The sequence below is a fragment of the Orcinus orca genome, chromosome 7 (genome assembly GCF_937001465.1).
Source record: "Orcinus orca chromosome 7, mOrcOrc1.1, whole genome shotgun sequence".
Taxonomy (NCBI): Eukaryota; Metazoa; Chordata; class Mammalia; order Artiodactyla; family Delphinidae; genus Orcinus; species Orcinus orca.
Window position 1 is genome coordinate 11,465,889 of NC_064565.1, and position 15,840 is coordinate 11,481,728.

General features: G+C 39.5%; 2 protein-coding genes across 5 annotated transcripts in view; one reads left to right on the forward strand and one right to left on the reverse strand.

The window, feature by feature from the left end:
- Window positions 1–5,321, forward strand: part of IWS1 (interacts with SUPT6H, CTD assembly factor 1) — a 66,953-nt gene extending 61,632 nt beyond the window's left edge. The window contains exons 13-14 of one of the 4 annotated variants that reach the window (XR_007478365.1): window positions 1,084–2,738; window positions 3,804–5,321. Coding sequence is in view for 1 of the 4 variants with exons in the window: in XM_049712167.1 (XP_049568124.1) it covers window positions 1,084–1,119 (36 nt within the window). In the remaining 3 variants the exon portion in view is untranslated. Of the gene's footprint in view, window positions 1–1,083; window positions 2,835–3,803 lie in introns of those variants that run through there. The other 3 variants (XR_007478366.1, XR_007478367.1, XM_049712167.1) reach the window with 3 other exon arrangements.
- Window positions 1–15,840, reverse strand: part of GPR17 (G protein-coupled receptor 17) — a 397,229-nt gene that overhangs the window by 190,323 nt on the left and 191,066 nt on the right. The window lies entirely within an intron of this gene.

The window sequence follows — 15,840 nt, forward strand, 5'->3', positions numbered from 1 at the left end:
CCCATGTCAGGAAGATGTAGGACCAAGTCAAAGAGTCTGTGAGTTCCCAGGGGTCATGGACCGGGTCGATGTGGTTGTCTCCAGTTTGCTGAGCTAAACCAACACACAGCACTTCACATTTTGACATTTATTGTACTTACTTCTATGAGATGGTGTTATCTCTGTTTTATGAAGAAAATAATGCCAAGGGAACAAGGTGCCACCTACCCGGTGAGTGGCAGAGCCAGAATTCAAGCTCAGACCTTCTGATTCCAGATCCTGTGTGCATTCCTGGCCACCTTATCAATTGGATCTTTTCCACGTGGAGTATGTGATAGCTTTTATTGTTCAGACTTTTCATGCCTTGGCTTTTATTTTCTGATCATTCCTAATGATTGCTATTCTCTTTTTACTGATGCAGTCAGAGAAAATCATGAGGTGGATAAAGCCATTTAAGTGTTTCTTGAGAAATGCTATTGTTCAATATGAAATTTGAAAAGGAATCAAATACAGTAGAGTTTCAGCATAATCATATTAAACTTGGAGGTGAATTCAGAATGAATTTGCTCTCATATCAACCAATTTTCTTTTCTAAAACCTTTTAAAGCAGAAAAGCAAAACTTTGTAAGTCAATCCCGTAGCATAGGTGGTCTTATAAGGACCATCCTGTACGTTTCTCTACTGAAAGGGAGAGGAACTAAAACCAGCCTTGTGCGTAGTCTGTGCTGGGTTATTTTTTAATTAACTATAAGAAGTCATCATTACCTTTTATTTTTTTAATTATATCAGTTCCAGGTGTACAGCATAATTGTTCAACATCTGCATACACTACAGAGTGATCACCATCTATCATTACCTTTTAATAAGTAAGAAAATGTGTTCAAAATGAAATGACAGCCCAAAGTCACACAGTAAATAGCAAGCCATCCAAGGATCTGAAGTCAATTCTGCCTCCAAAGCTTTTGGTTATGCTCTGGTGTTTTCTGGAGGAAATGCTAGGATTTAAATATATGCTTGGAGTTTTTGTGCTGAGCCTGTAGTTGCTCTTGGACCTTGTTAAACTTCTGCCATCTGAAATGAACACCTGTGTCCGTTCTCTCCCAGGTCTTGCTGTTTTTGCTCAGTGCAATCACACCTTGAATAACAAATGGAGACCTCAGGACACTGACAAAGCTAAATCCTAATGAAGAGCCTCAGTGGGTCACAGCCACGTAGGAGCTGAGATTCAGCCAAACTGGTAAATGGTTTGATGACAACCTCCTTCAGACATCATATTCATTGATTTTCGTTAGAGCTGAGGACCTGGGGGGGAAGTTTTGTCCACTACTGGGTTTGATTCTTGATTGGATTAATGGGCTGGAGTGGCCCAGACAGAGGCCCACTTGCAGGGATTATGGGAGCCCTGAGAGAAAAGGATTCACCATAAGAGAAGGATCAGGTGACGGAGCAAGCCCGTCTTCCCGAGAAGATGGAATGTTGGAGGGAACGTGTAGTTCCAGGTATGTATGTCCTGACCCAGTCAATCTGGAGATACACCACCCTGAGAAGGCGTATACTTATTCCAAAACTGAGCACTTGCCATTGCTCAAAATATTTAACAAACCGCGACATCATCTTCAGAGTCTCCTGAGTGTCCATAATGGTAAGGAACTGTTCTTTCAAGAAGAGCAGGCTTGGAACAAGAATGTTAAGTTATTCAGAGCCACATCTGCTAATTGAGGCAGCTGAATCAAGATAATTATCTTTTGGGTCAAAAACCATGTGTTCTTGTACCCTTGAGGGTGCACCTGGAGGAGGGCTTCCCGCCATGCTGCAGGAGTCATCGCGGCCTCCGGTGGCAGAGCTTCATTCTCTGCCCACTCACCCCTGCATGTTTTTTACATTATTATTTGTTTAATTGGAAAGTAAAAGCTGCCCATGGTTGAAAAAGAAAACAGTTAACAGTGCAAAGGATGCAAGTGAAAATCTCCCTACTACACACAGGCGATCACGTTTCCACTCCCTTACGTGAGATATGTGGTTCTAAATGGTCCCTTCTAAGAAAGGAAGTGAGGGCCCGGCACCCACACTGCTGTCACCTTTCTCTCCCACTCACCACGCTCCTAATGGAGTGCTCCTGCGGGTAAGACTTTTAGCACTTCGCTCCACAGAGTGGCACAGATAATCAAGAAACGCCCAAGGCAGGCCTTTGGGACTCCCCAGATTCTTAAACACCACCATAGCAGGGAATTGCCACTGCTCTGTACCCTGAAATTTTTCTTCTCCAGCTCTCTCACATCAGATCATTTTCTGGTCACGTCTACAGCCAGCACTAATGGTTGGACTTCTTTTGGAGGAAGGTAGAGACAGAGGGAGGAAGGGAGGGGGAGAGAGATGAGAGAGAAGAAAAATGGGGGGGTGGCAGAAAGAGGAGAGGGGAAGTGGGGGACAGGACTTTTCACTCATGGCTATCGGGTTGTTATGAGTTGAACTGTGCTCCCTTCAAATTCATATGTTGAAGGTCTAACCCCCAGTACCTCAGAATGTGACCTTCTTTGGAAATAGGGTCATTGTAGATGACCAGTAATTAGTTAAGTTAGGATGAGGCCCTACAGAAGTAGGTGGGTCCCTAATCCAGTCTGACTGGTATCCTTATAAAAAGGGAAATTTGGAAACAGACCCACGGGGAGAACACCATGTCAAGAGGAAGACGGAAATCAGGGCGATGCTTCCACAAGCCAAGGAGTGCCAGAGATCGCCAGCAAAGCATCACAAACCAGGTGAGAGGCGTGAATAGAACCAGCCCTGCTGACACCTTGATTTTGGACTTCTGGCCTCCAGGACTGTGAGAGAATAAATATCTGTTGTTTAAGTCACTCAGTCTGTGGTACTTTGTTAGGGCAGCCCTAGACAACTAATGCTCCAGTCAAAGGCAGGCTGTTGGTACTCCAACCTCCCACATCAGTCAAGGAAGCCCAACAGTGAGGAGGAAAGTTTCGATTCTGGTGCCAGCATGCCCCTCACCTCCAGTACTTGCCGGCCCTGTCTACTGAATCCCCCCATAAATCTGCCACTTTTCAGTGGGGACCTACGCAGTAACAAGAACCAGATAAACTAAAGGAGGCTGTCACTTGGGCCCTCCCACTAGTGCCCTGAGGGCAAGACTTAGAATTTGCAGCCACCTCAAAGTTTGCCTCCTGGAGTCTCTGTGCCAAACCGACAGGGAAATGCTTCACGACGGACTTTTGAAGATGTTCCTCTATCTCTTCTAGCATTTAATGTTGCTAAAGAGAAATTTGCTTATGCCTTTGAAGATGACCTTTAAAAAAAAATCTCTCTAGAAGCTTTCCAGTGTCTATCTTTGAACGTTCACAAGAGTGTGTATAGGTGTGGGTCTTTTTCTACTCCCTTTCTTGGCACTTGATGGGTTCTTTTAATTTGAAGACTTATCTCCTCAGTTCTGGGCCATTTTTTTCTATTATTTCTTCAATAATTTGTACTTTTTCATTTTTTTCTATTCTCTTTTTCTGGTATGCCGTTTAATCAGATGCTGGACACCTCTATTTATGTGTTTTTTCTCCTTGTGTTATTTATGTATGAATATTTATTTTGTATTATGAGTTGTAATCCGATATTTATTTTGTTGTTCAGATGGATCTAGCTTTGGCCATTGGGAACTCTTTCAGTTGGCTCCTGTGTCTCTTTGACATAGCCCCATCTGTGTGTGTGTGTGTGTGTGTGTGTGTTTGTGTGTGTGTGTGTGTGTGTGTGTGTGTTTAGAGCGATTCCTTCCTTTCTGGCACTATAAAATACTCCAGGCTCATCTTGTATATTTTCTGCCTCAGTCCTAGAATCAGACATTTCTCTGGGGATCCCTGGTTCCTTTTATTGGAGAATAGTATCGGAAACCAAGATCTGGGCACTAGTCATGCTCGTTGCTACTGCGGTGTTGCTGCGTCTAGGCCCTCCCAGCAAGAGCTGAGACAGAGCAAGGATATAAATGTGTGTATACCACCCCATGTATATAACCACGTCTCTAAACATTTCTCTGTGTAACCACCTGTATCTGTGTTAAGCTAAACATGAATTCGTACTGATGTTTTCAACTCGAATCTATTACCTTATGGATTATTCTAGCCTCCTTCCCTTCCTTATCTGTAAGCTGCCACTCTAACAGGGAGAATCCTGGCTTCCACTCTCTGCCATCAGAATTGCTAACCCATACACCTAAGAGAAACAACGTTATCAACTCAAGTTCAGTTGTTATATGCAGTTATTTTTCCCTTTAGTCTTACAGACTCCACTCATTTCCAGGGTTACTTAGGTCAGCACCTTTACCCCAACCCCCTTAAGTGAGGCTGTTTCGTGTATTTGTGATACATGAGATTTTTTTTTTTGTCACAGTCTGCATTTCATTGTAGGATTTCCCCAAACTTCTAAATGATTTTTGAAATTTGCATATATTAAGGTTCACTTTTTATACTGAACTTCTGTGGGTTTTGACAAATGAATAATATCATGTATCCATCATTACAGTATATAGAGTAGTTTCACAGCCCCGCCCCCCGCAAAACCTTCTGTTTCACCCATTCAACCTCTTTTTTCCCCCTAAACCCTTGGCAACCACTGACTTTTTACTGTCTCTACAGTTTTACCTTTTCCGGAATATCATATGGTTGGACTTATACATTAAGTACCATTTTCAGACGGGCTTATTTCAATTAGCACTATGCATTTAAAGTTCATCCTTGTCTTTCGGTGGCTTGATAGCTCGTTTGAAAAATAATATTCCATTTATGCACATAGCACAATTTGTTTATCTGCTCAGCTATTGAAGGACATCTTTGCTATTTATACTTTTTGGCAATTAGCAAAAAGGCTGCTATAAACCTATCTGTGTAGGCTTTGTTTGGAAATAAGTTTTCAAATTAGTCGGCTAAATATCTAGGCACACAATTGCTGGATCATGTGTTGAGGCTATGTTTAGCAGTGTAAGAACTGCCAATCTATCTTCCAAAGTGGCTGTAGTATTTTGATTTCCCACCAGCAATGACTAAAATTTCCCGTTGCTCCACAATCTTGACATTTAGTGTGGTCAGTGCTTTGGATTCCAGCTTCTCTAACAAGCTTGTAGTGGTATCTCCTTGTTGTTTTAATTTGAAATTCCCTAGTGGCATATGATGTTGGGCATCTTTTCATATGCTTATTTGCCACCTGTACATCCTCTTTGGTCAGTTGTCTGTTTAGATCTTTTGCCCATTTTAAAATCGGGTCTCTGATTTTTTTATTACATTTTTTCTTGTTTAAGGATATAATTTTCAAAAAAAATCTCTTTAAGGAAATTAAATTTTTCTTGTACAGTTTTCTTTTGTTTCCTGAATTTCTCTCTTTCCTCTGGAGTCAGTTTTACTATTTCTTTATTTGAGTTTTTTTACTTTCACATCAAGGGTTTTCTTCAAATATCCAGTGAGTCTTAGTTTGTATTTTCTCCTTTAAATATTCTTTTGTGGAAAATAAATAACACATACCAAAAAAGAAAATATGAAACAGAAATGTTAAGCTGAATGAATTTTTATCCAGATGAAGAAAGCGAACGTTGCCAGTATTACGCTAGAAGCCTTCTGTATGCCTCTGTCTATCAGAATTCTCTAACTTCCTGTCTCCCTCCCCAACCAGCTTATCACTATTCTAACTCAATATAGTCATCTCCTTTTTTTAAAAAGTAGTTTTTACACCAGGCAAATATGCACCTATAAATACTGTGGTTGAGTATTCAGTCATCTTTTAAAATGTGAGAATAAGGTAATGTTTTAAAATACAGGAGGGACTTCCCTGGCGGTCCAGTGGTTAAGAACCTGCCTTCCAATGCAGGGGACGTGGGTTTGATCCCTGGTCAGGGATCTAGGGCCCACATGCCACGGGGCAACTAAGCCCGCACACCACAGCTACTGAGCACACGGGCCACAACTAGAGAGCCTGCATGCTGCAACTACAGAGCCCATGCACCACAACTACAGAGCCCACACACTCTGGAGCCCACACTCCACAACTAGACAGAAGCCCATGCACCACAATGAGGAGCCCGCGTGCCACAGCAGAGGATCCTGCATGCCGCAGTGAAGATCCTGTGTGCCACAACTAAGACTCCACACAGCCAAAAATAAAATAGAATAAATAAATATTTAAAAAACAAACAAGCAAGCAAACAAGAAACAGGAAAAGCTATAGGAATTGGCAGAGCCCACTGACTGGCAGGCTTTGCTTTAGGGTCATGAGGCAAGGGCCAGGCTTTGCACTGGGAATGCCAGAATGAGGAGAACTTGAGGCTGAGATTCCAACATATAACTGCCCTAACCTTCCCCAGGTAATTTATTCAGCTTCTTTACAGCAGAAGAACCCTTCTCATGACTGTCGTGGTGGTATTTAATGCCTTCTTCTCTGGAGGGCAGCACCAGGCCTCTTGCCCAGAATCCTCCCCTAGGTCTCATCCCCTGGGAGTTGGACCTCCTGCCTCCTCTGCAATGACATCCTGAAGAGACAGTTCCTGGTGAGAAGTGGCAAGCACAGCCCAACAGGCATCTCATCTTCTCAAGGTTTGGAGCACGTGTTCAATAGGATAGCCACCTCCTTCAGAGTCCTGGGAGGGGCAGGAATATAAACTTCCTTATACTTAGTCACTTTGAATAATGCTTTAGCAGGTTCAGCCCAAGGGTTGGGCACCACAGACCCAAGCAGCAGAGGCATGCTAGCTCTTTAAAAGGCGTCTCCCCCAACTGCCAAGGAGGCCAGCCTCAGCCTGACATCTCTGCCCCATCTGCTCCTCTACCTGCCTCTCATCGCAAGGGTTCCCTAAATTACCAGCCTGGCTGTGGGGAGCTCCTCATGCTATAGCCTGTTACACAGTCGGAAGTAGCCCACCCTTTGTGCAGAGGTCTGCCCTCCTCCCCCTTTACTACCCAGCCCCCAAAGCTTTATATTGTCCAGCACCTGCCTAGTAGAAGACCAGGAATGTGGACTGACCTCCCACTCAGGGCAGCTTAGGACCTCTGGCCCCAAAAGTCAGTTCCAGTGGCAGGGGTTCACTCAATACTGGTGGAACCATTTGTCCAAGCTAATGAGGCACTGGAAAGACTACAGAAAATAGAGTACAATATGGCACAGAGCGATGCCACATCAAACTGAAGTGGAGATGTTCCAAATTTTGAGTCCCAACTGCTTAAGGCTCTCCAGGATCATTTTGCCAATTGATTGTCCTACTGACTCAGTAGACCCCCTATCAATTTCTTCATCATTTCCAAAATCCTACCTTTCCTCATCACCCTTGTAGTGAGCTCAAGCATCTGGGGGGCTGATCAAGAAAAAAGATATGATCCTGAAGTAGCAGTAGCACACAGCAAGCTTTATTTGGGCAACGCTGACATGTGACACGTGGGAAGTCTCTCAGCCTGAGACCATCTACATGCTACAGAGGCTACTGCACAGGGACCACCTCCCAGGAGGGGAAGAGGGCAAGAGAATGCTAAAGGAGGAGAAGAATTAAAGAGGGTACTTAGGCTTCTAGACAGTGTCGCTCAGCCGTGCAATGGAGAGCATCTGGATCAGAGATTTCTGGGTTTACTTTATCTGTGGCTAGCAGATGTTGGGTGCAGTTTCCTGGGGTATGCAAAGCAGAGAGGCTCTAAAGAGCTAAAACTCTGTTTGTTAGGGCTATATTTAAAACACCTGGGTGTGTGAAGTTTGAGTTTGGCACCAGCTTTAGAGCTTACGAATCCTAGCCTGCTATGAATAAGTAAACAGCATAGGATCAATATACAGAACCTATCTTTGGCTCATTTATATAGAACAGCCTGATCAGGAAACAGAGAAAAGACACAAATCAACAATGTCAGGAATGAGAGAAGAAACATCACTGTTTTATATATATTTAAAAGATAGAAAAAATACTATAAACAACTTTATACCAATAAATTTGACAACTTAGACAAATTTCTTGTAAAACACAAACTACCAAAACTAACTCAAGAAGAAATAGATAAACTGAATAGCACTATATCTATTTTTTAAATTGAATTTGTAGTTAAAACTCTTCCCAAGTTCATGGAATAGAAGAATTAATGTTGTTAAAATGTCCATACTACCCAAAGCAATCTACAGATTTAATGCAATCCTGATCAAAATACCCATGATATTTTTCACAGAACTAGAACAAATAATCCTAAAATGTATATGGAACCACAAGAGACCCCAAATAGGCAAAGCAATCTTGAGGAAAAAAAGAACAAACCTGGAAGTATCACAATCCTATACTACACTATACAATCACTATACTACAAAGCTACAGTAATCAAAACAGCATGGTACTGGCACAAAAACAGACACATAGATCAATGTAACAGAATAGAGAACCCAGAAATAATCCCATGCACTTATGGTCAATTAATCTATGACAAAGAAGGCAAGGGAGAATATACAAGGGAGAAATATACAAGGGAGAAATGACAGCCTCTTCAACAAGTGGTGTTGGGAAAACTGGACAGCTACAGAACAGAAATTAGGACATTTTCTCACACCATATACAAAAATAAACTCAAAATGGATTAAATGACCTAAATGTAAGACTGGAAACCATACAACTCCTAGAAGAAAACATAGGCAGAACACTCAGACATAAATCGTAGCAATATTTTTTGGATCTGTCTCCTAAAGCAAAGGAAACAAAAGCAAAAATAAACAAATGGGACCTAATTAAATTTTAAAGCTTTTGCACAGCAAAGGAAACCTTTGACAAAACAAAAAGACAACCTACGGAATGGGAGAAAATATTTGCAAATGATATGACAAATAGGGGCTAATATCCAAATATATAAAGAGCCCATACAACTCAGTATAAAAAAAAACCAATAAAATTTTTAAATGGACAAAACCTGAATAGACATTTTTCCAAAGAAAACATACTTATGGTCAACAGACACATGAAAAGATGCTCAACATCACTAATCATTAGAGGAATACAAATCAAAACCACAATGAGATATCACCTTACACCTGTCAGCATGGCTATCAAAAAATATACAAATAACAAATGATGAGGATATGGAGAAAAGGGAACCCTCGTACACTGTTGGGATGTAAATTGGTGAAGCCACTATGGAAAACATTATGGAGTTTCCTCAAACTAAAAATAGAACTAACATATGATCCAGCAATCCCACACCTGGGCATATATCTGAAGAAAACAAAAGCTCTAATTCAAAAGATAATGTGCACCCCAATGTTCATAGAAGCACTATTTACAATGGGTAAGATATGGAAGCAACCTAAGTGTCCATCAACAGATGAATGGATAAAGAAGATGTATACACAGGACTTCCCTGGTGGCACAGTGGTTAAGAAACTGCCTACCAATGCAGGGGGCACAGGTTTGAGCCCTGGTCCAGGAAGATCCCACATGCCGCAGAGCAGCTAAGCCTGTGCACCACAACTACTGAGCCTGCGCTCTAGAGCCTGCACACGGCAATAAAGACCCAACACAGCCAAAGATAATTAATTTTAAAAAAGATGTATACACACACACACACACACACACACAACTACTACTACTCAGCCACAAAAAAGAATGACATTCTGCCATTTGTAATAATATGGCTAGACCCAGAGGGTATTGTGCCTAGTGAAATATGTCAGACAGAGAAAGACAAATACTGTGTGTTATCACTTGTATGTGGAATCTAAAAAACTAAATGAATGAACATAGCAAAACAGAAACAGACTCACAGGTATAGAGAACAGACTGGTACCTACCAGTGTTGGGGAATGGGGGGCACGATGGGAGGAGGAGATTGAGAGGTACAAACTACTGTGTATAAAGTGGATAGGCTACAGGGATGTATTGTACATCACAGGGAAATATAGCCATTATGTTCTGGGCACTTTAAATGGAGTATAATCTATAAAAATGTTGAGTCACTGTGTTGTCCACCTGAAATTAATAGGATGTTGTAAATTAACTACACTTCAATTTTAAAAATAAATACAATTAAAAAAAAATAACTGATTCACTTTGTTATAAAGCAGAAACTAACACACCATTTTAAAGCAATTATACTCCAATAAAGATGTTTTTAAAAATTTAAAAATTAAAAAATAAATAAATAAAAGCCTTCCCATGAGGAAAACTCCAAGCCAAGCAGAAGTCTGGTGAATTCTAGTAAACTTTTAAGGAAGAAATAATTCTACACAAATTCTTCCAGGAAATTGAAGAGGAACGGACACTTGTAAATTCATTATTTGAGACAGCATTATACTGATATCAAAACCAGAAGAAAAAAAAAAGACATGAAAAGAAAACAGGAAGTTGCCCCTCATGAAAAATCCATATCAAAATTTTAGCAAATTGAATCTAACAAGTGTAAGAAGATAGTATATCATGACCAAGTGGATTTTATCCCAAGAATGCAAGAGTGGTTAACATTTCAAAATCAGTGTAAACCACCATATTAATAGACTAAAATAGAACCACCTCTCATATATGCAAGAAAAAATTTTTTGACAAAAACCACCATCCATTTCAAATAGAAACCCTCAGAAAATCAGGAAAAAGAAGGAAACTCCTCAACCTGATAAAGAGTATCTATAAAAAACCCTACAGCTCACACCCTATTTAAGGTGAAAAACAATGCTTTTCCCTAAGATTAGCAACAGGGCAAGGCTGTTCTTACCACTTTATTTCAACATTGTGTTAGAGATTCTTACCAGTACAATAAGGTAAGTTTTTTTTTAAGTCATTTATATGGTTTAGAAAAGAACAATAAAACAGGTCTTTATTCACAAACGATGTGATTATCTATGTAGATAGTTTCATTGACCCTATGGAAGAGTTCTTAGAGCTAATGAGTGAGTTTAACAGAGTGGCAGGATACAAAATCAAAATGGAAATTCAGTCATATGTCTTTATACTAGGAACGAAGAATTGGAAATTGAATTTTTTTAAATGCATTTTAAAATAGCATGAAAACTATTGATTGTTTTTGAATGACTTTGACAAAAGATATGTAAGTCTTGTACCCTGAAAGCTACAATTGCTGTTAGAAAATAAAGAAGATCTAAATAAATCGAGAGATATACTATGTTCATGTTTCAGAAGTCTCACTATTTTTAAGATATCAATTCTCTATCATACTAAGTGAAGTAAGACAGAGAAAGACAAATACTATATGATATCACTTATATGTGGAATCTAAAATATGGCACAAATGAACCTATCTACGAAGCAGAAACAGACTCACAGACATAGAGAACAGACTTGTGGTTACCAAGGGGAAGGGGAGGTGGAGGAAGGATGGAGGATGGATTGGGAGTTTGGGATTTGCAGATGCAAGCTATTATATAAGGATGGATAAACAGCAAGGTCCTACTGTGTAGCACAGGGAACTATATTCAATGTCCTGGGATAAACCATAATGGAAAAGAATATAAAAAAGAATGTATATATGTCTATAACTGAGTCACTTTGCTGCACAGCAGAAATTAATACAACATTATAAATCAACTATACTTCAATAAAAAATAAAATATAATAATAATAAGCATGAAACACTTAGCACAGTGCCTGGGATATGATAGAAGTTCAGTAAACAGTTATCATGGAAAAAAAGGTATCAATTCTCCTGAAAATTGATCTATAAATTTATTGTACTACCAATAAAAATACTAGCAGACTTCTTTGTAAAATCTGACAAGCTGATTCTAAAATTTATATGAAAATGTAAAGGACCTAGAATAGCCAAAATACTTCGAAAAATAATTAATGTTGAATTATTTTTTCTTTATGTTAATTACTTGGTTTAAAGACTTATAAAGTCCCGGTAATCAAAATTTTGGTATTGGCATAAAGAGAGACAATTAGATCAATGGAGCAAAATAGAGAGTATATAGACTCACACACATATGACTTTTGCCAAAGATGCTTAGGCAGTTCAGTGAGGAAGGATAATCTTTACAAGAAAGAAATCTTTGCAAGAAATCTTTTCAACAACTGGATGTGCAAAAAATTAAGTCTCTGACCTTACCTCACACCACATTCAAAAAATAACCCAAAATGGGTTGTAGACCTAAATATAAGAGCTAAAACTACAGAGCTTCTAGGAGAAAACTTTAGTGACCTTGAGCTTGGCAAAGATTGTTAAACAACATAAAAAGCACATACTATAAAGGGGAAAAATTAATAAATTGGACTTCTTCAAAATAAACAACTCTTGATCTTCAGAAAACATTGTTAGTTTTCAATCTGTCATGTAAGGAGTTTGACAGTCATCACTGCTGATCTCACAACAAGAAAAAAAGTGAACAAACGTAAAATCCACAACTATTCTTAGATCCATCAGAGTTTCAAGATCACAACTTCTGCCCACAAAATTAGAGAGACAGGCAGATACAGAGAATCACAACTTACAGGAACGGAAACTCCAAGGAGCCAATACCAGCACTGGATAAGCCAAACTGTAATTGATGATTTGCTGGAGGCTCAGTGAGGACAAGTTTGAGAGTTAAAAACTCCAAGAAGGACAGTCTCATGCCCCCAACCCCACTTTTCTGAGTTTTATCTCCAGAAGCCCTACCACATTCTCAGAATCAGAAAAAAAATCCCCTTATGCTTCTGGGAGGGGGAGGGGAAAATGGCCATTTTGAAATATGCCCAGAACACTCTGTTTGTCTTAATAAGGCCTGCCCTCAAGAGAAAGTGGTTTACCAGAGCTTAACTGACCTGGGGGAGCGGAAATACCTAACTCAAGCCTCCTCTAACCTTCTATGTGAGTGAAAAACACCCAACTCCAGCCCCCTCTAGCCTTCCTGTCTCTCTAAGAGAGAAAAAAACAACTGAAAAGCACTTGTGAACGTCACAGCCCAGGATCACAAGCTCATTAAGAGACTGAAACTTAATCATAGGACTATAGAACATGCCCCTCTCTCCACACTTCACAACCACGTCAATAGAGATCCTGTTTAATAACAAGGAATACAACTAGAAGAACTGCATGTCTCAGATGTAATTTAAGAAGAAGGCTCTAGGGAAACCCAAAGACAATAGGGGAGACAAAGCAAAGACTCCAGAATATATTTTATCCTCTGACATCTACATCTGTAGCAAACAATAAACACAGCCTAACCCATAGCCAGATAAATATAAAACTCACATAAAAGCCTATTTACCTCAGTTCATTTTAACCCAGTACCTCACACTGGCTTTTAACAAAAAATTACAAATCATACTAAAAAAAAAAACATTTTGCAGAGAGAGAGCAAGCAATCCAAGTCAGAACAAGAACTGGATACAGCAGAGATATTGAAATTACCAGACTGATGATTTTTTTAAAAATATGATTAATATGCTATGGACTCTAATGAAAAAAGTGGACACCATGCAAGAACAGGTATGCAATATAAGAAGAGAGATGGAAACTCTACGAAAGAATCAAGTGGAAATACTAGGAATCAAAAAATGCTGTAACAGAAATGAAGAATGCCTTTGATGGACTCATCAATAGACTGTATACTAGCCCAGGAAAGAATCCATGAACTTAAAGATATGTCAATAGATGTTTCCAAACCTGAAATGCAAAGAGAAAAAATAATGAAAAAGAATGGAAGAGAATATCCAAGAACTATGGGACAATTTCAAAAGGTGTAACATGCATAATGGAAATACCCGAAGAAGAAAGAGAAGAAATATTTGATAACAATGACTGAGAATTTTCAAAATCAATTTCAGACACTAAATCACAGATACAGGAAGCCTAGAGAATTCAAGAATGATATTCAAGAATGATAAATACTAAAAAATCTACATTTATGCATATTATGTTCAAACTGCAGAAATCAAAGGCAAAGAGAAAACGTGAAAGAAGCCAAGAGGGGAAGACACCTTACGCATGGAGGAAAACGGATAAGAATTATATCAAAGTTCCCTTCAGAGATTATGCAAGCAGGAAGAGAGTGATAGGAAATAGTTAAACTACTGAAAGAAAAAACCCACACCTAGAATTCTGTATCCAGAAAATTATCCTTGAAAAGTGAAGGAGAAATAAAGACTTTCTCAGAAAAAAAAAATTGAGGGAAGTTGTCACCAGTAAACTTGCCTTGCAAGAAATTCTTCAAAGAGAAGGAAAAGTATACAGGTCAAAAACTCAGATTTACATAAAGAAAGGAAGAGAAGAAATAAATGAAGGTAAATTAAAATCTTTTAATTTTCTTATTCTTAATTGATCTAATGGGTAACATTTTGTTCCAAATAATAATAGTGATTATAGGTTATGAATAGGTGAAATGAATGACTGCAATATTATAAAAGATGGGAGAGAGAAGTTGGAACACTCTGTAATAAGGTATTTGCACTATCCATGAACTGGTGTAGTGTTATTTGAAAGAAGACGTATACTGGATGTAAGTATATATTGCAAACTCAAGAGAAACAAAATTTTTAAGTTTTTATAGAAATAAATTTATTTATTTTATTTTTGGCTGCACTGGGTCTTTGTTGCTGCACGTGGGTTTTCTCTAGTTACGGCAAGTGGGGGCTGCTCTTCATTGTGGTGTGTGGGCTTCTCATTGCGGTGGCTTCTCTTGTTGTGGAGCACGGGCTCTAGGTGTGTGGGCTTCAGTAGTTGTGGCACGCAGGCTCAGTACTTGTGGCTCGAGGGCTCTAGAGCTCAGGCTCAGTAGTTGTGGCACATGGGCTTAGTTGCTCCACGGCATGTGGGATATTCCCGCACCAGGGCTCGAACCTGTGTCCCCTGCATTGGCAGGAGGATTCTTAACCACTGTGCCACCAGGTAAGTCTCAAAAACTTTACGTTTTTAAAAAAGTATAATTGATATGCTAAGAGAGGAGAAAAAAATAATACAAAATGCTCAATTAAAGCCAGAGGAGGGGACTTCCTTGGTGGTCCAATGGTTAAGAATCTGCCTTCCAATGCAGGGGACACAGGTTCAATCCCTGGTTGGGGAACTAAGATTCCACATGCCACAGGGCAAATAAGCTTGCATGCCACAATTAGAGAGCTCATTGCCACACTAGAGAGCCTACATGCCACAACTACTGAGCCTGCACGCTCTGGAGCCCACACGGCACAACTAGAGAGCCTGTGCACAGCAACTACTGAGCCCGTGTGCTCTGAAGACCACACATCACAACTAGAGAGCCTGCACTCCACGACTACTGAGCCCTCGTGCTCTAGAGCCCATGTGCCACAACTAGAGAGAAGCCTGCGTGCTGCAATGAAAGATCCTGCATGCTGCAACAAAGATCCCACATGCCACAAATAAGACCCAGTGCAGCCAAATAAATAAATTAAAAAATAAATAAATATTTTAAAAAAAGTAAAGGGATGGAGGAAGATACACCATACTAAAACTAATCAAAAGAAAGCTGGAGTGGGTATATTGATTTCAGACAAGAAAAATTATCAGGGATATAGAGAGTTATTACATAATGATAAAGGGTTCAATTCTTTTAAAAAAAATATGTAACATGTATGCACCTAACAACAGAGTGTCAAAATATGTGAGGCAAAAACTGATAGAAATGAAAGGAGAAATACATACTCTTCTATCAGTAATTGATCCAACAGGCACAAAATTAGTAAGGACATAGTTAAACAGTACCAGTCATTAACTGGACCTAATTGACATCTATAGAATACTTCATCCAATGACAATAGAATACACATTCTTCTCAAGTTCACATGGAACATTGACCAAGACGGACCACATTCTCAGCTGTAAAACACCTTAAGCTTATAAGAGTGGATAGAAATTGTACAATGTCTGCTCTCAGACCACAATGGAACTAAACTAGAAATCAACAGAAAGGTTAACTGGAAAACCC